Consider the following 27802-nt stretch of genomic DNA (forward strand, 5'->3'; position numbering starts at 1 on the left):
AGATACAATCCACACATCATAAAGCTCATCCTTGTAAAGTGTACAATTCAGTGGTTTCCAGTATATTCATAAAATTGCGCATTGATCACCACTAATTCCAAAACATTTTCATCACCCCAAAAAGAAATCTCGCACCCACTAGCTGTCACTCCCCATTCTTCCCTCCACCAGCTACTGCCAATCATTAATCTACTTTCTGTCTCAATGGACTTGCCTATTCTGGACATTTTGTATTAAAGGAATCGTATAGTATGTGGCTTCTTCCACTTGGCATAATAGTTAATTAAGGTTCATCCATGTTGTAGTCTGTGTCCACTCTGTATTCATTTTTTGTGGCTGAATAATCTGCCATTGTATGGATATACCACATTTTATCCATTCATCAGTTGCTGGACGTTTGGTTGCTTCCACTTTTTAGCTATTAAGAATAATGCTGCAGGACACCTGGTCGGCTCGGTCAGTAGAGCATGAGACTCTTGATCTTGGGGTCATGACTTCAAGTCCTACATTGGGTGTAGAGCTTACTTAATTAAAAAAAAGAGAGAATAGGGGTGCCTGGGTGGCTCAGTCGGTTAAGCGTCCGACTTCGGCCCAGGTCATGATCTCACCGTCTGTGAGTTCAAGCCCCGCATCGGGCTCTGTGCTGACTGCTCAGAGCCTGGAGCCTGTTTCAGATTCTGTGTCTCCCTCTGTCTCTGACCCTCCCCTGTTCATGCTCTATCTCTCTCTGTCTCAAAAATAAATAAACGTTAAAAAAAAATTAAAAAAAAAAAGAGAATAATGCTGCTATGAACATTCATGTATAAGTTTTTGTGTGTACAGGTTTTCATTTCTTTTGGCTATATACCCACGAGTGGAATTTCTGAATCCTATGGTGCCTCTGTGTAAGTTCTAAGGAACTGCCCGACTGCTCTCCACAGTGCTGCACCGTTTTGCATTCCCACCAGCAGGGCATGAGGTTCCAATTTTCCCACATCCTTGCCAACACTTATTATTACCTGTCTTTTGATTATAACCATCCTAGTGGATGGGAAGGTCATAAAGATTTACTGGTATGCTTCTTTCTAAAAGTTGTTTTTTCAAAAACATAGCTCTTACATTTAGGTCTCTGATCTATTTTAATTTTTGTATATGGTGTGAAGAAGGAGTCTGAATTCTTTTGCATGTAGATGGATCTCCAACTGTCCCAGTATAATATGATATCGGCTTTCTTTTTTAGATGCTTTGTTGTTTTTTTTAAGGTTTATTTGAGAAAGAGGAGAGAGAGCACCCCAAGCAGGATCCTTGCTATCAGTGCAGAGCCCCACGCAGGGCTTGATCTCACAAACTGTGAGATCATGACCTGAGCTGAAATCAAGAGAGTTGGATGCTTGACTGACCGAGCCACCCAGGTGCCCCTAGATGCTTTACTTTTTTTTATATTGTATTTTTGTCTAGCTTTATTGAGGTAACATTAACGTATAACATTATATATGTTTAAGGTGCACAATGTATTGTTTTTATACGTGTATACATTGCAAAATGATTACCATAGAGCTGTGGAGTCAGCCAATACCTTCATTTGTTTTTTCTTTGTTCATCTGTCCATTGTTTTTTGTGGTGACAAAATTTACAATCTACTCTCTTAGCATTTTTCAAGTATAGTCTTTTTAAGTATAGTCTTACCGATTATAATCACTGTTTTTATGTTAGATGCCCAGAACTTATTAACCTCTAATGGGAAGTTTGTACCCTTTGACCAACATCTCCCCAACATGGCATCTTAAGAGCCAACCAGCAGTTACCATTTACTGAGGACTTACTATGTGCCACGCATATCTAAAACCTTTACGCATAGTATCTAATTTAATCCTCAAATCAATACTTGAAAATATGTGCTATTATTCTCATCATATATGTGGAGAAGCTGTGAATTAGGCTGAGGATTAGCCAAAGACACAGAGCTGGTGAGTGGTGGTCTCTGAGCCCAGGCAGCTGGTCTTCAGGGCCCATGTTCCCAACAGCTACACAGGCCACCCATCACTTGGGCACTGGTGCTTGGGGAGGTTTGGGGCTAGTAGTTAGGAAGCAGGAGGCAGAAGACCGGAGCTAAGACCCCGCCAATACTGAGGACACAGAGACACTGATACTGTCTGGAGAAAGCACCTGGCCGCCGCCCTCTGGGAACTCAGGGACGACACTGGGGGAAGTAGAGTGGCCGACAGAGACATCGGGGCCATCACTTTCCAGGCTGGCCTCTCTTTGGCTCTAAAGCCCTGACTTCCTCCCCAGACCAGGGAGAGGGTGGCCACACGCCTGCATAAAACAGGGAACCAAGCTTGGCTGTGTCAGGGGTATCTCCTCCCAGAAGCATCAGCCCCAAGCACAAAACATGAATGTGTGGAACCATCCACAGTACCAGAAGCAAGCCCTACATGGGAGCCCCAGGGGCTGACTTCATTAGATGCCAGTGGTCAGAAGAAGCAGTAAAACCCTCCTTTCAGTAGTTTTTTGCTCAACTCAGACTTCCCTTACGTCCTTGAGGGCTCCTGGTGGGGAAGTGGCTGGGAACTGGAAAAGGTGCCTTTTTGTTTCACTTCTCCCAGCTGTGAATCAATCTGTGAGCATTCCTTACCAGGAGTCATGCCTTCAAACTACTGTCCTCTCTCCTGAGAATCTCTACACAGCCCCCTTGAACTGCATGCAAGGGGCGAGCCTGGAGTAAGAAGGCCAGTTCAAGGGCAGGCCTCACTGAACTTGATGTTTGCAGAGTGTTGCTCTGGGTCCCTGCCCGGAACAGCCTGGCCTGGGAGGTCCTGAGTGACTCTGGAATGGCAAATAGTCTCTGCTCCCTGGTCCAGTGGGGCTGTTTGCAGAATCAAGTGTCACATTCTTACAGATTGAGTTACCCTGGGCCCAGCTGGGGCTGATCTCTGAAGAGGTGGCTGCAGATACAGCTGTTAAAGTACCTCCTCCCTGTCCCCACACTGCCCACGGTGGCCTGGCTGCATACCCCCAACACTGGCGGTGTGTGTGGACTGGAACCTTCTCCTGGGTGCTCATTTGTGATGGCTCCCTGTATCCCTGTCGGCTTGTTTCTGTATAGGTACCCTCCAACCTACATCATTTCCAGGCTTAGGACCATTTGGGTTCCTAAAGACAAAGGGAACCAAACAGGGAGTGATCATAAATACTCCCTGATGCGGGGCTACAGTCTCCATTTCCAAAGGGCCCGGTATCTCGGGCAGGCGGAAACATCAAGCATAGTGTTTTAGAGCAAGGCTTGGGAATCCATTAGACCCGGTTCAGATCAGATGTCTACCGCTTACTAGTGGCACAGTTTGGGGTAAGTCTCTTATCCTAAGCCTCGGTTTCTTCATCTATAAAGTGGGGGCATTAAGAGCCCCTATTCCTTCAGTTAAATTTTTTTTTTTTTTTTTCCTAAGCAATCCTTATGCCCAAGGTGGGGCTTGAACTCACAACCCTGAGATCAAGAGTTGCATGCTCCACCAACTGAGTCAGCCAGGCACCCCCAATAAGAGCCCTTATTAAATGAGACAACACATTGAATGTACTGGGACCGGGGCCTGCCACACAGTCTGTGCCCAATGAATGGGGGCTGCTGCTATTCGCAAACACGCCATGACTCCAACAGAGCACTGCAAGGGGCAACCTGTTCCCATTCTCTGGGTCTTGGAACGGATGACTGAGGGCTGGGGGACAGTCTGGAAAGTCTCTGAGTGAAGAGATTTCAGATCTGGGACACGGTCACAGTGCTCTGCTGGGATGCAGGGAGGCTGTGAGGAGAAGAGGGTATGATTATCTGTGACTCCCCCATCCCCGGCCCCACATTCGGGGAGGCAGATCTGCCCGTCTCTCCGCTGATGGCTGGCCTAAGACAGCAGAAGGAAAGGCTTGGGGCTGCTCTGAACACATTCCTGGTCTTCTCAGCCAAAGCCCCCTCTGGGCCGCACAATCAACTCTCGATGTCCAGGCCTGCACGCGGCCCCTGGCGCTGAGGCCCTTTGTGGGAGGGAGGAGGAGGGCAGAGTGACATCTGGGAGAAGCCACGTCAAGTGACTCACATTCTCACAGTAGTGGTTGCTGGGAAAGCTTCCACAGCTCAGCCCTCCCAGCGCTCCCAACTGTTTAAAGGCTACAAAGAGCAAACTGAGTGGGGGGCCGGGAGCCTGCCTGCGACCCAGACCAGGCTTATGGGAGTGTCAGGGAGCTACTGGGGCCCGGCCTGCTGGGGCCTGCAGCTGTTGGGGTAGGGAATTTTGTCCCTCAGGCTCCCACCCACCAGAATGGACTCTCTCGAGGAGGAGCCTCTGCAGGACTGGGCTGGGAGCCTCAGAAAGCTCACTGCAATCCTGGCCCAACTGTATAGAAATGGCAGGTCCGGGCAGAAGAGGCAGCCCTTCCTGGGTGGGCTGGTCAGGGACGGAGAGCAGCTTAGTGCTCACCACGGACAGGGTGAGGACCTACTCGGTCTCCTCCTGCCTCCGTTTCCCACCGGCCCACCACTTTTCTGACTAACCAGCCCCTCAGGCCCGGCTGGCCTGAGTCAGAACCTGAGAGACGTTCTCAGGCAGGGCTGCAGGGGGAGGAGGAGGTGGGGCGGCGAGTCAGCAAACTCCTGCCGGGAGTGTGACTACATGGATGATGGGCCTCTCTCAACAGAACGAATTTCTGCCCAACTGCAGCCTGTTCCTCCCCGTGGGAGTGCAAAGTGCCTCGCTGGCCATTTCTGTCCACCTCCGGCCCTCCATCACCTCACCCTCGACAGCTGGGCAGGCAATCGGCTTCTTTTCTCAATAGCTCTGATAAAAGCCACCTCTGCCGGGCTCTCCTGCAGAGTGGGGCCCCAGGGCCGGGCGCTCTTGCAGAGTGGAGCCCTGGGCTCAGGGCTTCCTTTAGGAAGGGGCAGAGCCTGGACAGGACCCCAGCACCTGATTCTGGGCAGGCCCTCCAACACTGTGCTCAGGGGAGGCGCTGGGACCCCAGGCCTGGGACGCTTTTACTCGGGTGGCATTGACGAATGCAGTGTTCCAGGCCCACCAAAATGGGGTGTGAGCTGGGGCCCAGGAAGGGGGGTGGCTGGGAACGACCTGGCCTTGGGTCTCAGGAGAGTCACACTCTTCGAAGGGCCAAGGAGAGCGGGGTTTCCATTCCCTGATCCTGCCAAGGACCAGCCCCTCAGCTGAATGCCGCCCGCCTCGAATTTCTGGTTTGAAGTCTGGAGAAGTGGGCTCTGGCAGGAAGTTCACGTGACTGCTGGCTGGCCGTGGGGCAGACAGATGCTGTCGGGAGCGCTCTGTATACAAAACCGGGCTGGTGGGGTGGGCGGCCAGGGAGCCAGCCATGCAGATGTTGCTAAGTGAAACCTGATGTGGCGACATGAGAATCTGCAGAACGTCTCACAAACAACCTTCCCTGGGATGTTTTAGATTGAGTTTTGTGGCTATGACGCGAAGGAGCCTCACATGTCAGGATAAAAATAGCTCTGGCCTCAATAGGCAATGTGAGTTACAGTTCAACAAAACCAGATGCGAAAACCTTAGTGGCCCAGCCCAGACCCAGCAGGGTCCCTGCTCAGCTCCCCACCCTCTCAGCCCCTTTCCTCTCCCTCTGTGGGTTGGGGCCCAGGTGCCTGGTCAGTCCCTCGCGTGGGCATCTTGATCCGCCACCCAGAGAGCGTAGAGGAAAGGCCAGGGGCCCAGGGCAGATCCAGGGCTGGTTCCTGTCTGTGAACTTCACAGGGATGAGGAGCCTAGCACAGAGCCTGGCACAAGAATTGCTCTGAGGAGGGGGCTGCATGACCGGGAGGCTGGCATGGAACCCAGGGACGCAGGTGGGGAAGGGGCAGCTTCCCCCACAGAACCAAGGGGCTGGAAGAAAGGGAGGCCAACGCCTGTGATACAGGGGGGTCTTAGGAGGCATGGAGTCTGCTGAATTGGACGGCCCAAACCCCTCAGCTGCATGGATGAAAGGGTGGCTGAGATGCTGCAGCCGCGGCACCCATGGGACTCGATCCAAGAGGCAGTCACTCTTTTCTCCAAGCCGGCCCAGCTGAGGCTGGGGAGCCCTCTGCCCCCGGCAGCAGCCCAAATCTGGGAGGCTTTCCGGCTGCCTGGTTCAGAGCAAGAGATAAGCTAATGGGCCACGGCAGGGCCCAGGAGGAACTTCCAGCTGACCCGGCAGGAGAGAGAGGCTGCATCAGGAAAGACTGCTGCTGAGTCGGGGCCAGGCCAAGGGCAGCACTGAAGGGAGATGGGAGGCAGGGGCCTCAGGTCCCTCACTGAGACTGGGCCTGGGATGGAGAGGGTGAGGCTCTCCACCTGCAGACTAGTGAAGACCTGGGCAGTGGTGCTCGGGGAGCCTTCGACACAGCAGTGGTGACAAGGTGGCCAGCTCTGGCACCCCCTCCATCACGATGACAAACTCTGAAAGACAGGTACTGATCCTTACTGGGCATGTGACTCTGGCCTTTTAGGGATGAGTACAACCTAGATTTTCCTGACCCTGACACCTATGCTCTTTTACACTCTCTGAAGAGTATGTAGGAAGAAGGCCTTTTAAGGCTCCAAGAGCAACAGAGAAGGCTTTGGGGGCTGGGAAATGGTCTGGTGTGGCTGGAGGAAGTGGAGGCAGCAAGAGGGATGAGTTGCTGAGGTGGCTGAGGCCAGAATGGGGTCCCTGAAGTCACTGTGAAGAGAAGGGATACACTCAAAGGCTATGCCAGGATACGCCCTAAGGGAGAAGCCTGCTGGCCTGGCCACTGCTGCTCTGTTCCCCATCTTGAGTGATGGAAGCTTCTGGTGCTGGGCAAGTGCTCTTGTCCTCTAACACGGGAGTAAAGAGAGCAGACTCTCAGGCTAAGCTCCTAGGTCGGCACCAACACCTATCGCAAGCCCCCCTCCCAGGTAAGAATAACAACGGTGCTTCCTCCCACGGTTCTTGTGAGGAGCTGGGCTCACCCACCGTGAGGTTCAGTGAGCTGACACATGGGAAGTGCTCAGAACAGTGTCCGGTCCAAACAAGCTCAATGTACTAGAGTCACCCTTACTACTGGGAAAAATGCCCAGGGATGGCTTCCTGGGTTTCTTCTAGAACTGGTTTATGAATTTGGCCACACCAGCCTGGGCTACAAGGAATGAAATGGAATCAGAACATTTCATTTCTGCCCATGATTTTAGAACTGGGATCAAATTCCACGTTGGACCAGAGAGCCCTGTGGGGCATGATAACATGAGCAGTTATCCCACCAAGAATGTGCCCCCTTGGCTGGAAAGGAAGCATAGGAAAGATGGGATCTGGGGTGCAAACATCAGTTCTGGGGTGACCTTTGGCCCCTGAATGCCACACTGCTGCTGTGCCTGGCCAAGGTTGCTCCCTCCCTTGCAGCAGGAACATTCAGGCCCCAGGAGGGCCAGGCACATCTCAAATGAGGGACGGATCCCAGAGGTCTCCTGCTTGTGCTGAGCCTTCTGCTCAGACTCAGGGTTAGGCCCCTCGGGTCTGCTCAAAGGGAGCTCATCACCCCTCTCCCCAGAGCCCAGGGGGCCTCAGCCAGAATCTCCCTGGGTGGAGACGGGCAGAGAACGCACAAAAGTTGCCAAGTCATAGGAGACCCAAGTGGTCGTTTTCATTTCATTTCACCAAATCACAGTCTAGAGAGACAGCAAAATGTGGGATCCCTCTATTGGTTTTCCTCAGGCCTGCCCACCCAGGCAGCTCCACTCCTGAAGGTCCCAGCCTGGGGCTCTGTGAAGGTCAGCAATGAAGTGGGGTGGGAGAAGCAAGACCAATGCTTCTGCCTGCATGGCTCTGTGCTGGAGGGAGAGATGTTTGCACAGGTGGGAGGAAAATCCTGTGTGGGCAACTCTGCCTCGTGGGCCCTGGGACCACTGCTGTGGCACTACCGAGGCGTGTGATGCTGCCCCAACCCTTGCATTAAATCTGCACCATTTGAGTTTACAGACCCAGTGAGCAGGCAGGCTTCTCTACAAATGCTGCTGATTTCATCTTTGCTAGGCTCCCTGCCTCCTTGGCTTTCCAGAGAAAGACCCTTTACGTTGGGGGGCGGGGGTGGTGGTGCTCTGCAGTCGGCATGTTCTCAGAGCTGTGCCCTGGAGAGCCAGAGGGCCAGAGGAAAGCAAAATCCAAACAGGAAGAGGGTCTGGCCTTGTAACTTCTGTCCCCGTGCACGGCCAGATGGAAACAGACAGAATGACCCTCTTGCATGCCTGAGAAGCAACGGGGGAAAGAGCAGCCCACAGATGAATGAGTGTATACTTCCCGCATGCTTTCTGACCTAAACAGCCAACCCCAACATCCTTGGTGCCTGGCCAGTGCCCTCCCCAAGGCAGCTGAGGCAGGAGATGGGACAGGGCCTAACTTTGGTTTCCTATGTGCTTCTTACTGGTTTGAACTTGACCTTAACCTTTTAAAATCATGAACCCATCTGAAAAATCTGGTGCCAGCTGTGGACATGCACGCACGTGTGGTTCCCACACTCTGTGCAGCGAACGTGTGTGAGACTCAGGCTAAGAGCACATGGCCCACGGTACCGTGTATCCTTGAAGCAAGAAGAGTTATTGGCTGCAGGCACTTCCTTGGTGTTCTTTCCAGGATGGAATTTCTTCCCATCTGGCATACTTGGTTGTTTTTCTAAGAATTCAGGGTGAGTCCCTGGCTGATGTGAGCCAGTCTGACAGCCCTGGTGAGCTGGGGCAAATCTTCACCACCTCAGCCTCATTAGGGGCCCACCTATCCTGGCAGGGCCAGCAGCCAAGGTTCAGAGGACGTTGCCATCGAAGACACTCTCAGTTCTTACTCCCAAGCGGCTGAGATGGCACCTCGAGGAGCTCCCTGTCTGGGCCTCCCCAGGGCACACACCCCACCTGGGGCCCAGGCCATTTTCCGGCCCATCCCTCCACTAATGAGTAAGCATTTTAGTCATCAGCTTCTTGGTGCCCAGAGAAAAAGAAAACACCTCAGAAATGGAGGGACAAATCCCAGAGAGTCCGGAGATGAAGGTGTCCTTCCCCTGCCCAGGGCGAAGCTGCCTCAGTTTGGCTTTCTCTCCTTTTCCACTCTGAGGAGGATAGAAGATGCCAGACAACTGCTTCTTGGGGAGGGAGATCTAGGGCTGGCTCTGACCCGCGGATGCCTTCTCCTGGCTGCTGCCCTCTTCCAGTCACTTGTCACCCTCATCCCCTCACTGCTGCTCCTCTCCTCTCTCAGTGGGACCCCCACATCGCGGCTGTGTGCCGACACTCAGCCCCTGGCATTTCTGCCATCTGTCCCTGGGAATTTAGGCGGACCCCCAAGTGCTGATGTGGGACACAGGATGGAAAACGGACTCCCGGGCTGTGGGACAGAGGGTGGGACCCTCACTAAGTGTCCCAGGGTCAGGATGTGGGAGCCTCCCGGCCATGGCCTCTGACTGCTTGGAGGAAACCGGGCTCCTAGGCAAGGAAGCCACTGCATCCTGGAGAAACAAGAGAAGGAAACCGGGCTGCCATGAGAGTCCCTTACTCCTTCCTTGCTTCAGTCAGAGACAGCTAGAAACTTGGGACCAGTTGCAGAAAGAACATGTGCAGCAGCAGTGGCCTAAAGCCTCGGGTCCTATGTGACACCCCACTGCAGGAGCTGGGGGAGCCCTTGACATCAAGTGTCACCAGGAAGACATATTCAATGCACGAGCCTTCTGTGACTCGGCCCGGCAGCCCCGGGGTGCAGTCAGGCCCGCAGGGCCCCAGCGGCACCACCGAGCAGGGGTACTCAGGGCCGGGTACCAGCCGCCTTCGGAGGCCCTGCCTGCTAGAGCAGTGGAAGGGGAGCTGCAGCCGAAAGGCCCTGAATCGATCTGACATCTGGCTTCTGCATCAAAGGAGGAGCCATCGAGGACCTCGTATCTGGAAATCAAGAGCCACTCACTCAGGGGACAAAGAGACACCCCAGGCGAACACCTAAGATTTGCTAGGGACTTTCCTATCAACTCGCATCGTTGGCATTTTCCAGGATGACGTCGCCGGAGGAAACTGGCGTCTGCCTGGGAGGAAGGAGTTGGGAGTTGCACTGGCCCAGGGAGAAGAGCCACCTGCTATCTGGAAGGACCCCAAGGGGCGAGCCCCAGGAACACCACAGCCACCTTCATGTCCAAGGACTGCCTGGAAACATCCTGTTTGAATTACCCCTCTCCGGCCTGGGCTGCCTGCCATGTTGTTTGCTATTTTTAGCTCCCCAATGAGGAAGGAAATGGCTGCCTGGTCTTCCACCTGTGAGACTCAAGGCTCCAAAGCCCCCTGATTCCTGGCTGGGGAGACGCTGCCCCAGCAAAAGAGAGGATCCGCTGACTCAGATGGTTTTATATTTAGCAAATGGCTCAGAAGTATGAATGGTGCAGGACGATGAGGAAAAGGGGATGTGAAGGCCTCTCATGGGGGTGGGGAGGCAACAGGAGGGCAAGGTCCGCCTGCCTCTCAGAGAGCAGAGGGAACTTCTGACTGCTCACACCGCAGGAGAGATCCGGGGCTTGAGAGGGATGGCCCAAAGGAGTGCCTGATCCAGGAGGAGACCGAGCACTAGCACTCCCAGGGCCCCTGAGGCTGTAACCATAAGGGCACTACTTACCAGAAGTGTTCAGCAGGTTTGTTCTGCCAGGGGTAGGCACCTGAAGCTCTGAGTGGCTGACCCGGAGGTCAGGGCCATCAAGGGGGCCTGCATCATCTGTCTGGCCTGCAGGGGAGGAAGCAATTTCTGCCAACACCTCCAGATCCTTCAGGATAACCTGGGGGAGAAAAGCAGAGGATGAAGGACGAGGGCCTCTGGAGAGCTGCCGCCAGGGGGTGGCGAAGGGTCTGCAGAGGGTGACAGGCTGGTGAGAGCCACCAAGATTACGGCTATTAACAGTGTTCAGAAAGTTCTACAAAAGATATGGATTGAAGAGAACACAGATGGGCAGAAGGTGAGGGCAAGTGGAGGAAAGAAGCTAGACTCTGAGTAAGCTTTCTCATGACCACTCCTCTCTGGTCCCCTGAGCAGGGACCTCAGAGGTCCCCAGGAGATGTGGAACTCAGGGTGCAGTCTGTGCGGGGACACTGGCAATGCCCCAAAGTCAACCTGTGTGAGGGACCAACGGTGCCCTCTAGGCCACACTGCTGGTGTGCTGGCCACAGCTCGGTCCACCACCAGGCCACAGAACAGATGCAGAGGTGACACAAGGCCACCCTCTGCCTTCAGAACATGACTCTGGGCTCCAAGACCGAGGACTTCCTAACTTCTAGACACACTGTTCAATTCTCAGCTGCCTCCTTGATGTTCATATACGGGCCTGACCCCTGCCTCCTTGATGTTCATACACAGGCCTGACCCCTACCTGCTGAGTTCTTCCAAGGAAAGGAAGACACAGAGTTCAGCATGGAGAATGGCAGAGTGAGCTCCAATCAGTGCCGTGTGTCACCAGGTTCCCCGGCGCTGCCTCACCACCCAAAGCCCTCGTACCCTTAGATGCTGCCTCTCCCCCCCCCACCCCCCCACGGCACCCACCGCCTCTTGCTCTTCATCTGGTATCAACAGCCAGCAGGGTGCTGCCTCAGCAGGGAGGTGTGTGTGTGTGTGTGTGTGTGTGTGTGTGTGTGTGTGTGTGTAGTGTGGTGTGTGTGTGCTGTAACTGCACAGCGCACCTGTCCCCAGTTCTACCTCACGACACAGCAGGGAGGGCTGCTGCTCCCTCCCACCCCCACTCATCTCTTCTCTGATGAGGAACGTGCCTGTCCTGGCACAGGTGTGCCCTCAGGGCCATCCCTGGTACTCAGCGGACGCCCATCGGGCATCCGCTGAATGACTGCCTGAACCCGGGCCAAGAATTACCATGGCAACTGGGGGCTTTGGTCCTGGACCTGTGGAAGTGACACAGAGCACCAGAGGGTGGGGCCCTGGGAGGTGGGCTGTGTGCGCCGTGACAGACCAGCTGGCTGCAATATGGTGACAGTGGTCAAGGTAAGGTGATTCCAGGGCTTTTTGTGGGATGGTGAAAATGTGAGATAGTAGTGACGGTGGCACAACCTTGTGAATATGCTAAAAACCAATGAACTGTATATTTTAAAAGGGGAATTTTATCTCAAAAAAATAAATAAAGCTACTACTGTCTCTTCAAAGCTTCAAAGTGGTTCTTGTCTCAGTGTGAGCAACGTGCTAGTGCCTCATCCTGCCCGGCCCCAGATGTCCCTTCTCCTGGTGTCCTCTCTGCCAGCCTTGGCCCCTGGGTTCTCTCCCAGCAGTGCGACGTGTTCAGCACTCAACTGCCCTGCAAGCTGGAGGTCTGGCTCTCATCCTGCCACAGCCCGGCCTCATCCCGGTCGGACACGTCGCTCACTCACACACACAGATGTCACCTCGCACCTGTCTAACTGCATGCTTTCCTCCATTGCTCCCAGGCTCTCAGCACCTCCTGAGCCCCGACTGTGCCAGGTGCTGGGGCTGCAGGTGAGTCCCATGTGCCTCGGCCTGCAGCCCACGGCCTGGCAGGGAGCAGTACTCACCTGCCCTTCCACACACAAGTATGTGCAATTTTAGAACATTCTGACCGCTGGGCCTGCAGGGGATGATGTATCCATGCTGGGCAAAGATAGTGGCTGCTAAGCAGCCTGGACAGATGGCAGCAACGAGCACTTGCCCCTGTGCCCAGGCCAAGAGCTGGGGGCCTGAGCGGTTCCAGGCCCAGAAGTGGAGAGGTCCAGGCCATCTGCTCCCCAGAAAGCTTTCTATTTCAGCGGTGGCAGAAAGTGGACAGAGAGGGAGGGGGTGGGACAGGGGAATAGACAGCGAGGAGGTGACAGGGTGGTGCTGCGTGATAAGAGTGGCCCGAGCACAGGCCATACACTCAAGATGCTCAATTGTCGAAACAAGTCACGGTCTAATGATCAGGGATCGTTAGAGAACCAGGCGCGGGAACCAGGTGGGAGAGTGACTCACTCAAATTAAACTGAGGCAAGGAGCAAGCCAACTGTGCCTCAAAAAGTTAAACAGAGTCACCAGAGGTGTACTTCCACCCCTCGTGTTTCCCAAGAGGGCCCAAAACATGTCCACACAGGACTTGCGTAGAAACGTTCATGGCCTAAGTGTTCATCGTGGCTAGAAAATGGAAACAACCCTAAGGTTCTGACACCAACTCTGATGTGTTTTTTCTGATACCAGGTGGGTGTCCTACAGTTCAACTCCATTCTGATGCCATCTACCTGGACGTAGCGTCAGACCCCACTGCTGAAGGCTCACTCCCACAAGACCGCCCTTCCCTTGCTTCAGACACCAGCCAGAGATCCAGGGTGTCGCCTTTGCTTCTCATGACTGGCTACAGATCAGAGGTTCCCACAACCCCCTCCTTAGGCTCCGTTAATTTGCTAGAGTGGCTCATGGTCCTCAGCGAAACATTTTACTTAACTAGATCACCGGTTTATCATAAAAAGATGTAATTCAGGAAGAGTCAGATAAAAGAGACGCACAGGGCACAGCATGTGGGAAGGGGCACAGAGAGCTTCCGTGCTCTCTGGGGGTGCCACTTGCCCCGAATCTCCATGTGTTCACCAACCTGGAAGCTCTTCAAACACCATCCTTTAGGTTTTTAAGGAGGCTTCATTACATAGGCATGATGGATTAGATCACTGGCCACTGGCAGCTGATTCGATCGCCAGTCCCTCTCCCCTTCTCGAAGGTCGGGTTGAAAGTTCAACCCTCTCATCACATGGCTGCTCCTCCTGGCAACCAGCCCCCATCCTTCCGGGCATCCAAGTCACCTCACTAACCTAACAAAAGACACCTTTATCATTTTCAGCACTTAGGAAATTCCAAGGGTTTTAGGAGCTCTGTGCCAGAACCAGGGATGAAGACCAAATACGTATTTTTTTTTTAACCATGTATCACAAGATCACAAACCCAAAAGTACATCAACTGATAAATGGATAAACGGAACACGGCATATCCGTGTCCTGGACTATTATTTGGCAATGAAAAGGAATGAGGTTCTGATATATGCTATAAAATGCACCAACCTGAAAACATTTGTTAAGTAAGAGAAGCCAGATGCAGAAGGCCATGTACTGCATGATGATTCCATTTATGTGAAATGTTCGGAGCAGGCAAATCTATAGAGACAGAGGGTATCTTGTGCCTGCCAGGGGATGGGGGAGGGAGACATGGGGAGTTACTGCTAAGTGGTACAGGGTTTCTCTTTGGAGTGAGGAGAATGTTGCAGAATTACATAGCAGTGATGTTTGCACAACCCTGTCAAAATACTAAAACCCACTAAATTGTATATTGTTTTTAATTTTTAAAAATATTTTATTGATTTATTTTAATTAAAAAAAATTTTTAATGTTTATTTTTGAGAGAGACAGAGACAGAACATGAATGGGAGAGGGGCAGAGGGGGTGGGAGACTCAGAATCCAAAGCAGGCTCCAGTCTCCAAGCTGTTAGCAAAGAGCCCGATGCTGGGCTCGAACTTAAAAGCCGCGAGATCGTGACCTGAGCCGAAGGTGGATGAGCTACCCAGGTGCCCTTAAAATATTTTATTTTTTTAAGTAATCCCTACTCCCAACGTAGGGCTCGAACTCATGACCCTGAGATCAAGAGTCACACGTTCCACCGACTGAGCCAGCTGGGCATCTCTGAATTTGTATACTTTATGGTTTGTGAATTATAACTAAAAAAAGAGAAGAGAATCAAGTCAAAACCCCAAATCAGCACCCTAATTCCCAGAACTGTGGTCCTTCAGGTCAGTTTGCTCTTGCTGTGCCCATGGCCCGAAGCAGCAAGGCCTCCCTGACTCCCCCACGATCTCACACCTGCTGCTGACTCCCAGGAGGGCCGAGAGCACTCAGGGAGGCCACCTGTGTCCCTACATCTCTGAGCTGCAGGTTGCTCCTCTCAGGGCTGGCTGTGCAGGTGGGCGGAGGTACATGTCCCTTAGGCAGCAAATCCTGGAGGTTCAATGTGGCAAGTGAGAAAAGTATGAGGCAGCCAAGGCCAGGCTAGCACTCAGCTATAGCCCGACCCTATGAGAGCTGCCGTGGCCCACACCAGGCTTCTGGCAGGTACTCATTTCCCTAACAGGAAAGATGCTTGGGAGGAACCACCAGCACCAGAGAGCCCTGGCCTGTGAGACGCCCACACTCTCTGAGTGGCCCCAGGGCCAGGCTACCAGGGTGGGAAGACCAGGAGAGGAAGCTCTCCCCACTTCCAGCTAGAATTAATGTTCTCATTTGCTGCCTGTCTCTCTTTGCAGAGTCATCTGCTCGAGGGATCAGGAGTCCACTTCAAACACTCTGGTCCCCAAACCGGAGCCCAATAAGCTATACGGGCTTTGTGGTCAGACAATCCTGACTTCCCATCAGTTAACTTCACCCTTCCAATCCCTCTCCTGACATCTATTGAGCACCCACTGTGGGCCAGGGCCTGGGCCAGGGCCTGTTTTTGTGGGAGGAGATGCGAAGCCAAACAGGATGGCCCTGCCTCTCTCAACAGTGACCCTGGGGAGACAGGCGGTAAACAACACTTATAATGCAGTGCATGTACAACCAGAGCCAGCAACTTGGCCTGTGGGGATCGAAAGGCTTCAGAAGTACCTTACCATCAGTTTGCTGGGGGGCAGAGGAAGGCACTCAAAGCATTCACTTAACTAGCATAAGCCTTTCCGGACACAGAACCAGAATCCCGTGGCACATTCCAGGAAGCTAAGCTTTGATCTAGCTCTGGAATGGGGCATGGGGCTGGTGTGAGTGTTAAAAAGGAGACAGCAGGTCCAAAATGGAGTCACCTGTGCTAAATCCCAAGTCAGCAAACCAAGATTTAATACCTAACTTAATTGTAGTTTCAACCTTTAACCTTTAAAGGAATGTAACATTTAGCTAGTCAACATGGAATTACCTGGTCAGCCCTAGTGAGATAATCCTCTTGGCAGACCCCTTCTGGTCCCATTAGGAAGGCAACTTTGCCTGAAACAGTGCATCCTTTGCTAGTCATTTTCTTTCTTTCCTTTTTTTTTTTAATGTTCATTTATTTTTGAGAGACAGAGAATGAGCGGGGGAGGGGCAGAGAGAGAGGGAGACAAAGAATCTGAAACAGACTCCAGGCTCTGAGCTGTCAGGACAGAGCCCAATGCGGGGCTCGAACCCACGGACTGTGAGATCATGACCTGAGCCGAAGTCAGACGCCCAACCAACTGAGCCACCCAGGGGCCTCTGCTAGTCATTTTCTTTCTCCACTCCCTTTCTGTCTTTAAAAACCTTTTCTTGTCTACAGCTTCTTTCTATTGCTACATGGGGATACTGCCTGTTTCATGAATTGTTTGAAAAAAGCCATTCTGATCTTTTTGTTTTTTTTTTAATTTTTTTTTAACGTTTATTTATTTTTTGAGACAGAGAGAGACAAAGCATGAACGGGGGAGGGTCAGAGAGAGGGAGACACAGAATCTGAAACAGGCTCCAGGCTCTGAGCTGTCAGCACAGAGCCCGACGCGGGGCTCAAACTCATGGACCGCGAGATCACCTGAGCCAAAGTCGGACACTTAACTGACTGAGCCACCCAGGCGCCCCAGCCATTCTGATCTTTGAATTTACTCAGTTGAAATTTTGTTATTTAGCAGGGGGCATGGCCAGAAAATCAAGTGGAAGTCATAGGGAGGGGCAGGTACCCAAGAGCTATGGCCCGAAGAGGTTTGAACTTGGTTTTGCAGGTGATGGGGAGCCTGTTTCCCCATATGTGCCAACAGAGACTTCCCCTTGCAAGGTTGTCATGAACATCATAGGAGATACTCTGTGCTCCCCTTCTGTTATGAGATTTTTGGTACCATAGCTGAGCCTGGTCAGTGGTCCTGACTTAGGGACTGGGCAGGAACTGCAGTGTATACACAAAGAGCTTCAGATTTCATCTCTCTACTAAAGAGAATCTGCATGGACATCTTGGTACCACCTCCTCCTACTTCACTGGAGAGCAGCAGCCAGCAAAACTGCCTATTTTACATTTTGAATTCTCTTATTTTGGAAAGTTTAACACCAAATGGCAAATGAATGCAAATTACACTTCAATTGCACAATTAAAGCCGGAACTGTTGTCTACAGGTTCCTTCAGTAATCCCAGCCACTCCTCTAGTGCTTACATATCAGAAGATTTGTCTCTAGTCCCCAGGGACTGGCAAAAATCTGACAGACAGCCCTGCCTGGAGCAATACCACGTGTACTTGTAAGTGTGTGTACGTGTGAGGGTGTGTGTGCACGCGCGCGCACTCCTGTACTCGCTTACAGCCCACCTTCCTGGTTCTTTACAATGGGAGCTGAGAATAGCACCACCATCTCCTTCAGTCTCCTAGATGCAGGGAGAGGAAGGGGCTGCCAAAATAGAGGGCAAGGAATGGCCTGAAGACACAGTGGGGAATTTGTGGGAGCCACTTCAGGGCTCCTGCGCCATCCAATCCAGCTGCTGGCTCTTTCCCAGCTGACCAGTAAATCCCATTGAGCCTAGGGGCTGGACTTGAGACTATGGAGCAACAATCCTGACAAAGGCCTAGGCCAGGACTCTGCCTCTGCTCAGGGAATGAGTGACCCAGGGAGACAATGTCAAGGCGGCGTGGGGTGGGGGGGTGGGGGCGGTGCTGGGACAGAGCAACAGAGACCAAGGGAGAGCTGTGCTCCGCCCTCCGGCTGAGCCTGACTTTGAATCTCTGTGCCAGGCCAGGGTTTTGGTACCCCACCCCTCTTGGAGACCCCTTGGTCTGTGGACAAGCAGCTCTGGAACAAGGACACAGTGATCTCAGCAGCCTTGCTTGCGGGCACTGGCTTAAGAACTGGACGAAAGGCCCCCAGTGATAGGCCCACTGCTCGGCCTCTAGAAACACAAAGTTAGTCCTCTTCCAAGGAGGAGGCTGGCTGGGCCCAAGCCTGCACTGGACTGTAGTCCTGGCTTTGACAATGAGGAAAGGCTCAAAGAAAGCAGGAGGAAGCCGCGCCAATTAGTATGCGCTACACAGCTTTTTGCAAAATGAATATAAAACACTTGTGCTTTCTTTTTGTGTGAGAGAAAGAGTGGGGAGAGGGAGGAGGAAAGAAGGTTACAAGAAAGCAATATTCTGCAGGGGCAGGAGTGCCTGCAGTTGCCATGGCAACGGGGGGGGTGGTGGTTGTTGGGGGGGGGGGAGGCACATCAGCTGGTCCCTGGTCCTGGAGTGGGGTGAGCTGTGAGCTGGCCCTCGGAGTCAAAGGGTCAGTGACAACTGGGTGCAGAAAACATGTGACAAAGCAACTCTGAAGGGGAGGCCCGGGTGGAGGGAGGGAGGGGCCAGCACATCCTCCGTGGCTTGGAGAGCAAAATCAAGGAGGCCAAAGGATTCCTGAGAAAGCCCTTCCTTCCAGGAGGTGACTTGATGCCAGCAAAGGGCATATTTCAGCGTGGGAGGGAAGTCACCATCTGGATGGGGCCATTGCAGGCTGTCACAACCCAAAACTCAGGCAGGCTGAGGACAGACTCTCTAGGACAGTGCTGGTTTCCCTCCCTTCTTTTATTCCTCTGTCCAGATGCTCCCTCTCCCAACACCTTGTCCACAGAGCAGCCCTGGAAAACCCGTTGCAGAGGGAGTCTCCCTTCTCTCTCTCTCCCTCCTCTCTCTCTCTCTTCACAGCAACCCCCCCACCCCCCCACCCCCATCGGCTGGTTCTGTTCCTGGCTTCTCCTTTACCACCCTGGGAACAGCTGGAGACCCAGAGTTTTACAAGGCCAACTCCCTAGGCTGGGGGTCTGTCTTTGCCTCCTACTGAGGCTCCTGAACATGAAGTCCCAGGGCGAGGCACTCAGCAGATGTTGAATAAATACTTGCTGACCAGCAGCGCCAGGCAGGAAATGGAAGATGGATCGTTCTGAATAGCTTCTGCCAAGGGGATGGACAGAGAGGCCTCTCGCTTCACTCTACCCACTTATCTCCAAGAAACTTTTGTCAAAAGTTTGGCTAGGTCCCTAGTCAGCTGATTAGGCCCCAGATGTCAACTGGCTCAGCGTTCCAGCCCCATAAGAAGGGAAGGAAATCCCCAAGCTGGGCCCTCTCTGGTCCTAGCCAGAAGGAAGCTGCAAGAGTGTTTCCAAGAGACACAACTAGGTCCTGGCAAGAGAGGTGAGTTCAGGCTAAAAGCCCTGGAGGCTAAGGCCTGGACTGTGTGGGCCACTGCCAAGGCTATCTGATGCCTCTGCTGGGAGCAATGGGGCCACAGGGCTGTGCCTGAGATCTGGGTCAGGTTGGGCTGCTCCTTGTTCTTGGGAAGTGGAGCTGAAATTAAGTGCAGAGGCACCATGGCCAGGCATCCACAGAGCCTTGGGGCCCTTTGCTTCTCGCCACACAGAAGCCTGTCCACTTCCTTCACAAGTGGTATAGGCCCAGTGCGGCAGGCCTCTTGAGTCCCTGATCACATACAGAGTGGCTCCCGCGGCTCGTGGAATCAGCTGGGGAACTGACCCTCGGAAACCAGGTCGCTGTCCCCAGGAAGCATCCCCTTAGGGTGGTGAGGAAGGCACGGGGCCTCCCATGGGCCCCAGAGCAGTGAACCAATGGAGCTCTGGGAGAAGGCACACACAGCATCCGGCACCAGAGTGGAGGCTCCTGCTCTGGACACAGAGTAAATCTGAACTGTAGAAGTCGGCAATCAGGCCCTGGCCAGGCCTGGGAAAGGGGTGGTATTCCCAGAAAAGCTTTTGGCTACAACGGGGTCAGAGCAGGCCAAGCCCAGCATCTCCTGGGGGGCGGGTCCCTCAGCCCTCTTCAGCAATGTCAAGGAAAGCCCTGCCAAAAATTTAGATTTGGGGGCGGGAGAGAAGGATTGCCTAGGCTCAGATCTATTTTATTTCCCATTGAGAAAACCACTCTGATTAAGAACCTTTGAGGTCGTACTTGAGCAAAAACAATTAAAAAAAAGGATTATAACTTGTTTTTTGCCTGACTTTGAATGCACGCTTACAGGGATCAAGGCTACTTTCTTTTTTTCTTCTTTTATTTTTTAAAAATGCTTATTTTTGAGAGAGAGAGGGAGAGAGCGAGCACAAATGCAGACGTGGGAGGGGCAGAGAGAGAGGGGGACAGAGGAACCGAAGCAGGCTCTGTACTGACTACAGACAACCCTATGGGGGCTCAAACTCATAAACTGCGAGATCATGACCTGAGCCGAAATCGGACACTTAATGGACTGACCCACCCAGGCGCCCCTTCTTTTATTTTTAATAAACTCTGAGATCTTTCCCTAAGTGCCTAGTTCTGTGCCATACATGCGAAAGACCAGCAACCGGTGCTCACTGTTAAGTCCCACTAACAGTGACAGCACAGTGTGTGTCCTGGCAGCTTAAAACCATTCCAGCCTCCATCCCTCAGAGTGGAGGAGAAGAGAAAAGCCAGCCTGGGTAAGGCAATTTGGAGGCCAGTCCCCAAGTCCCCCCGTGCGTCCCCTCACCCCCGGTCTCCCTCCTGGTGATGCCAGCCATCGCTTGCCTGCATCATGCCAGGCCCCTGCCCGGGGTGGGGTGCACTCTCAGAGTCCTACATTCTCCCTGAGAGTGAGCCAGAGGCCGAGGAAGGGCCTGCTGTGCTCCAGACAGCGCGGGAGCAGCACACACACACCGTCAGCGCTCGGTTACCAGGTGATGAGCCGAGGGGCCAGCTGTCTCCGGGCACCGGTCCATGGCAACCGGGAGAGCGGCACAGGGCCGTCTCCTACCCTCCTCCAGGCCTCCACTTCACCCCAGTGTACCTGCCAGCTACATGCACCCTGCCCTGAGGAGGCAGGTCTGCTCTGGCAGGGTCAGGGCCTGGCAGGGTGGGGCAGGCCAGAGGGGTTCAGCTCGCCATCCACCGTCCCTCCTATTTGTTCACCTTCTCAGAAAATGTTTGAGCACACACTATGTGCTGGACACAGTCTCCGTCCTCCCAAAGTGGGACAAGGGCTACGGGAGAGTCGGCGTGCAAAGAACACCATAATGACGCCGATGGGGACCTCTTCGATGTGTAGATAGGAGGGGTGGTGTGTGACAGACAAGGCTTCAGGAAGCCGAGGTCTTGACCAAGTTACTTCACTTCTCTGAGTCTCAGTTTCCACTTCAGTGAAGTGGGGGACACAACAGAACCTACCCTGGAAGGTTTGCTATGGAGATACGCTAAGGTCATGCCCACTCAAAGATGTCCATCCAGCGCAGGGTCTGGCGGCAGCAAGTGAATGGAAAATACCAGAACCCAGGCAATGAGGCCCAAACTGAGAGCACAATTCAGGGGGTCCAGGCTGAGGCCTAAGCAGCTGGATTTTTAAAAGGCTCCAGAGGATTCTGACAGCAGCTCTTGTCTGGATGGGCTCACTGTGGGGCTGATGTCTGGGTTATTGGACTTTAGCCTTTCTAGGTAAGATTACTGATCACTTCCTGAGTTCAAGGGGAGATGGGCTGAGGGTAGTCAGGCCCAGGGCCAGGGCCAGGCAGTGTGCTCACCCCTGCAGGCCACTCAACTCTGCAGCTTGGCTTAGCAAGAGCTCCCAATCCTGTCGCAGGGGAAGGCAGTCCCCAACTGGCTGCCCTTGGTGGACTCTCTCCTATACTGCTGGACCTTCCACTGGGGAAGCCAACCTTCCCAGTCCAACATCTGCCTTCACCAGGAGCCTAGGTGTACCAGGCAGCAAGCCCCCAGCCCCACCCATGTCAACCCGATACTGTGCCAGTTTTGGGTCCTCATCCGCACATCAGGGGAAGAAATCCAGAGAAAAATACTAAAGACTCTCTGAGCACCCACAGCCGCCTTCCCAAGAGTGGAATGCTGCCAGGCCAGCTGTGGTTGTCTGGGTGCCCCTTTACCCAAGGCCTCCTCACCAGGCGCAATAGGAACTGTCACTATGCCAGTCCTCTGTCCTCCCTGGCAATGATTTGCTGCCAGGACTCCTATCCGAAGACCAGATCCTCCCAGGACTTCTGGTGTTGACCACTGGTGCCTCGTCTGGGCGGTGGGTCCTGGTTGGCTGTTCCTGGAGACTGTGAGTGGAATCCAGGCCTCTTCCCCTGCTGCCTTCTCCCTGCTTGGCCCTCCCTCCTCTCACTCTCAGGAGCCCCCAAAGGAGGCTGCAGCATCAGCCGCAGGGACAGCCATGTGGACAAGTGCCTGTGTCCTCGGCATGGCCTCCAGGGGAGCTACAGCAGGCAAGGGCCCCAGCTGACCTCCCCGGGTGTGGGTGGGGGACTCTCGGCAAGAGTTCTGGGGCCCCAACATTGTGCCCCTCGTTTTCCTGGCTTGTGTCTGACCTGATGGCGTGACCTGACTGTAAAGGAATCTTGGGGACAGAGGAGGGGGTGAAGGAGTTGTTTTTGTTTGTTTTGGAGAGTGGATGGAATGAGAACTGGGCTGAAACAAACACTGAGGCAGGGATCTCAGGAAGAGGAACAAACCCCATTCTTATGGAAGACGGTCTACTCTGAGCAGGCCATTTTAGTATTCCAGGGAGCAGGGTCAGGACCACACAGCATCAGAGCTGGATGGGACGAACACAGACCAGGCCAACTGTGTCTGATGGCAGAAAACAGGAGGTGAAGGGGTGTCGTGGACTTGCCGGGTCCCACAGAGAGCAGGGCAGCGTGGGGCAGAGGCCACCCTCTTGTTGCTCCCCGGGCCCCTTCCTACACTGCTCTCTGCCGGCTACCAGCCCCACTCCTTCTGCATATGCCCTGGGAGGGTGAGTGGCCCAACGGGGCAGGTCAAGGTTCAATGCTCAGAGAGAAGGTGCACTCAGAACTGATGAGAGGAGGGGGGGCGGCCTCAATGAAGCAGTGCCTCCATCCTGGGAGGACCCCTATCCTGCAGTGAGGTCAGCCCTTATGTGCTTTTGGATGTTCCAGAATCAGATGGACCCAACGTCTGGCTCCTGGTGGTATGACCTTGGAGAAGTTATCTTCCTTGCCCTTGGAGGTCCTCTTAAGTCAAAACTGGTATAATGAAAACAACTCCAAGAGCGCCAGGCAAACTTGTCAGGAGAAGAGAAACAATGTACTCTGAACAGCACATATGACCCATGAACTCAGCCTTCTGCCCTCTCCTGCTCCCAGTCTCCTCCCACAGATGTGGGAGGGGTCTGAGCCCAGTACCCACTGTGGATTCTGAAGGCAGCCAGTGGCGGGGGGTACTGGATGGGCCGTCATCACCTCTCTGAGCTGCCCTCAGATGAAGGGGCTCCAATGAAGCAGAAGTCCCCATTTCTGTGGCAGACACAGAGATGGCCAATTTTACTAGCAGCACCCTTGCATCGGGACAGAAGAACACAGCCCTGGTTCTGTAAGGGACTGTAAGAAGAGGAACCCATGGGGATGCTCTCAGTCTGGGGCCTCCGTCTGGGTGAGACCCTGACATGGAAGGCCCTGTTGTCACTAACTAAATCCCTTTAAAGTGGTAATGAGCCCTTGGGCCCAGCTGGCCAACCCACCAGACCAAAGTGACAAGAGTCCCTGGGAAAGAAAAGGCTGAGGAAGCATTTACAGGGACCACATGGGATAAGGGATGCAGAAGGGACAGGATGGGATGACAGGGCCACTGCCCCTGGGACAGAGGAGGCCAAGGGCAGCCTCACTCGACTCTGCTCCAGGGACAGGGCTCCGTGACAGTCAGGAGTGGCGGCACCCGCGGCCTTGCTGCAGGACAACCCCAGAGCTACCCACTCAGCTCTCATGCGAGCCGTGACCTGTCTCCCTATCGGTCAACTTAGCTCAGCCCCAGTAAGCTCTCTCTTTTGAGACCGGAGAACCTCTTCAGTTCTCCTGCTCCATTTCTCCTGGGACCTGGACCATGCAAACAAATGAAATCCTCTCCCATCTCCCCTAAGGCTAATCATCCCTCAAAGCCGGCGTGTCTGTTCCCCAGTGAGCCTGCAGCTGGTGAGGCAATGAACACCTGGACGTGTGGTGGATTGACTCAAACAGAAAAGCTGATGGCCCCCATCCCCTCAGGACGCAGCAAAGCCTAGAGCAGCCCCAGGGCTCCCTGCCCCATGGGTGTGGACACTCCTGAGATGTGCTATGGGGTTGAGGACAGGGAAGGCCCTAGCAGCCCTGGACCGCAGTACATCACAGCTCTCCTGTGTACGTTTGTGAGATGTCCCCAAATCAATCCTTATAACCATCCCTGCTACCCCAGCCTCCTAAGACATGGCCACATGCCTCACGAGGTGAATGGGCTCCTGAGCAAGAAACTGCCATTGCCAGGAACAACATCCTCACAGTCCTACCTTCCAAGTTTTTGAGAAAGGTGATTCTCATTCTTTTTTTTCTGTTTTTATGTCAGCCACATCACACGAGCCATTAACTCCCCTCAGCAATTTCTCTTCATAGTTACTCTGAGCCCAGGGGAGCAGATGGGGGTATCTCTCCTGGGTTGATAACCTCTGCTCTTAAGTGTTAAGGACACCTCAGCTCCAAGAGGTGGGAAGACTCCAGGGAAGGTGCCTCCAGAGGCCCCAGTGGGGTGTGCCCTTCTGGATCTCCATGGACTCTGAGGCCTGCTTCCGAAAGAGGCTGTGGCAGCCGGAAGTCCCAAGGCAGGCCCTCTGCCGATGATGCCGTTTCTCCTCTCTTCCCTGGAGCCAGGCAGCCAGCTCCTCCCTTCCACCTGTGATGCTGGGAACAGAGCCCACTGACTTGGGCAGACAGCTCCACCTTAGGGGTGCAGGGGTTGCTGAGGGAGGGGGGTGGGAAAGGGAGAAGGTATAGAAAGGGGCGTCGGTGTCACTGCCCATTGCCTTCCCCTTGGTTTTTCTATGACCTCAAGACAAACATCGAGCCCCAGAGCCCCCAGTGAGGCCCACCCACTTGGCCATCTGCACAGGGCCTGTGTGGTCCTAAAGACAGGCAGGGAAACAGAGGACAGAAACCAGCTTCTGTTCTGGCTTTTGCTGCTGAAGCGGGGGCAGGAAGGATATGGAGAAAAAACAGAGCCTACCTTCCCTATTTCCACCTGTATCTTTACCATTTTTGTATAGAAATGATTACCAGCATCAGGAGCTAAAATTTACCACGTGTTCACATGTGTTGGGTATTCTACACCCATGACCTCATTTCATCCTGGGAATCCAAACCTGGAAGGGTGCTTCTACAATTATTCTCGGTTTTCGGATAAGCAAACTGGGGTTCAGGGAGGCCAGGTCATCTGCTCAAGCTCAGTGTTAACCAGCTATGAAGTGGTGAGCCAGGGCCACACTCTTGGACCGCCTGATCCCTAAGCCAGTGCAGGCTGCAATATCACCTGGGGGGAAAATGTTACCGGAAAGGGATGCCACTCAATTTATCACAATGAAACTTAAAATACTGAAAATAAACTTCTTAATGAAGAAGCCCTACAAAAAAGGCCCGGAGGCTTTGCAAAATGACTTATGGAAACGGGGAAAAACCCTGCTTCTGGGTGGGAGAGTTCAAGGCAGTGAAATGATAATTTCTGGCTAAAGCACTTGTAATGACAAACAGAGTTACAACGGGCCAGGATCTGGTAGGGAGGTTTATGCTGTCTCGTTCAACAACACTCTACAAGGCAAGTGTGGACATCACGTGCCCCATTTTGCAGGCCAGAGACTCTAAGGTCCCTGGTGAAGAGGGTGAGAGCCAGAAGCCAAGCTCAGGTCTGGCGGCCAGTTGTCTGGGGTGCTATGTTCTCTCAGGGGTACTACCAGCCACCCTTCCTCTCTTCTAAGACTGAGATTTCTATTTTAAAGCTGTGTGTTTTTGTTCTAAGTAGATTTTATTTTTTACAAAGTTCTAGGTCCATGGTAATATCAGCAGAAGGTACAGAGATTTCCCACATACCCCTGCCCTCGCCCCAACACAACCTCCACCAAATGTACATTCCCCACCACAGCGGTAATTTATTACAATCCGTGAACCTGCGTCAACACATCGATGTCACTCAAAGTCCATAGTTTACCTTAGGACTTGCTCCTGGTGCTGTCTATTCTAAGGGTTTGGACAGATGTATAACACATACCCATTACACCCTGAGGATTCTGAACGCAGGCTGGGAAGTAGTGTGCTTGGGGCTGGGATGGGGAATCAGGGTGGTCCTGAGGCCCCTCCTGGACCAGCCACACCTTCAGGGACATTGAGAGGAGGAACTATTGTCCTCTGGTACTCATGGGTGGAGCTCACTCAGGCAGCTGCAGGCTTAGGAGGCAGCCGACAACTGGCATCTTCTGGGCAGAAGAAGCACGCCCACCTCCCTAACGGTGTCCAGCAGGGCTCTCTGAAGGGCATGCACCCTACATTCCACACTGTTGAAATCAGGGTCGCATTTTCACTTAAAAACATGTAATTGGATCTCTAGCTAATGGGGGGATTGCTACTCTGGTGCCAAGAATATTAATTTGACACCTGCAAGTTCCTTCTGACCAAAGGGATCTTCAGACAAAGGGTGCAAGGACCAGGCACTTGCACTGGTACTGAGGAAACAGCCACTTATCCTGAGTCATGGAAAAGCAGACACAAGTGAGGATGCCGGAAGGGCATGGACTACCAAGTTAGCATTGGAGTAGAACTGAGAAGCAATGGCAGGTGAGACACCCAGCAAGGCCAAAGGCCAATGGGACTATGGAACATGGTGGTGGGGCAGGGCTAGGTCTCTGAGACTCTGCCCCTCCCTGCACCCAGCTCTTGCATTAGTAACACCCAGGTACACTCTGTTCCTTGAAGCCAGTGGCTCTCACCGAAGGTGAGGAGAATGTGAGTTTATCACAATTATACTGGGAGAGAAAAATATTCGCAACACAGATGACAAACTGAATGTCCCCAATATACAAAGAGCTTCTACAAATCAGTAAGAAAATGGGACAAAGGGTCTGGAGGCTGAAGCTTTTACAGATATCCACCCCTCTCCACAGCACATTGAGAACTTTCTCAAGAACCTGTGGAACAGGAGAAGGTGGCCAGAAATGGGGATGACAATACAACTACACACAAGCTCCCCATGTCCTGTCTGGTTCTGATGTGGGTAGCTGGGACCACACTTGGTGGAACACAGGTATGATGGTTAAGCGATTAAGAAAAGGGGCTTTGGAGTCAAACAGATCTGGTTTTGAGTTTGGCCTCATCACTCCCTAGCTGAGTGTGAGTTATTTTACCTCCTTCAGTCTGGGTATTCTCAACTGCAAAATGGAAATGATACCAGTTCTTCCCCACAGAATTGTCGAGGGTTCGCCAGATACTACAAGGCAAGGGTCTAGCACAGTTCCGGGCACAGCAATGACTTCATACAAGCTATTACTACCTATCACCCAAGACGATGGGCAAACCTGTGCCTTGAGGCCCCGGGCTGGATATAACGTGGCTAAGTTCGAAGGAGGCTCTGTGAAGCCGTCAGTAGGAAGGCGCCTCTCCCCACCAGTCTGGCTGTGGTCTGATTTGACTGAATGGGCTTTCAGGGCCTTACACCCCAGGGAGCTCCGATTTGAGTTCAGGGCTGTGTTTGGAAATACTGGGAAAACCTACCACAGAGATTTCTAGATATCCTAGAAAAGAAGCTCCAGGAAAAGGGGGACTTTGTGTTGTCTGTGGCTGTATTTCCAATGCCAAGGACACAGTATGCCCTCAAGGTTGCCAAAGAGACTGGTCAGGGGACACTTAGGAATGTGATCTGGTGAAGAACCAGGATAGGGCAGAATCAGGACTCACCACTGATTATCCTGGTCCCCAACTCCCTCCCCTAGAGAGAGGAAGGCAGGGAGTCTCGGCTCCTGTTACGACAACAGCCCCCCTCCAGCCCCACAACTGTCCCCAAGAGCAGCTGCA

At 53.2% G+C, this 27802-nt stretch overlaps 1 protein-coding gene across 2 annotated transcripts in view; it reads right to left on the bottom strand.

The window, feature by feature from the left end:
* Positions 1-27802, bottom strand: part of VAC14 (VAC14 component of PIKFYVE complex) — a 102564-nt gene that overhangs the window by 41145 nt on the left and 33617 nt on the right. For both annotated transcript variants that reach the window (XM_025920638.2, XM_086688939.1), the window contains exon 13: positions 10621-10777. In XM_025920638.2, coding sequence (XP_025776423.1) covers positions 10621-10777 — 157 coding nt within the window. The remainder of the gene's footprint in view (positions 1-10620; positions 10778-27802) is intronic.

This window comes from Puma concolor, chromosome E2, assembly GCF_028749965.1.
Source record: "Puma concolor isolate L17-30 chromosome E2, mPumCon1.1.hap2, whole genome shotgun sequence".
Lineage (NCBI taxonomy): Eukaryota > Metazoa > Chordata > Mammalia > Carnivora > Felidae > Puma > Puma concolor.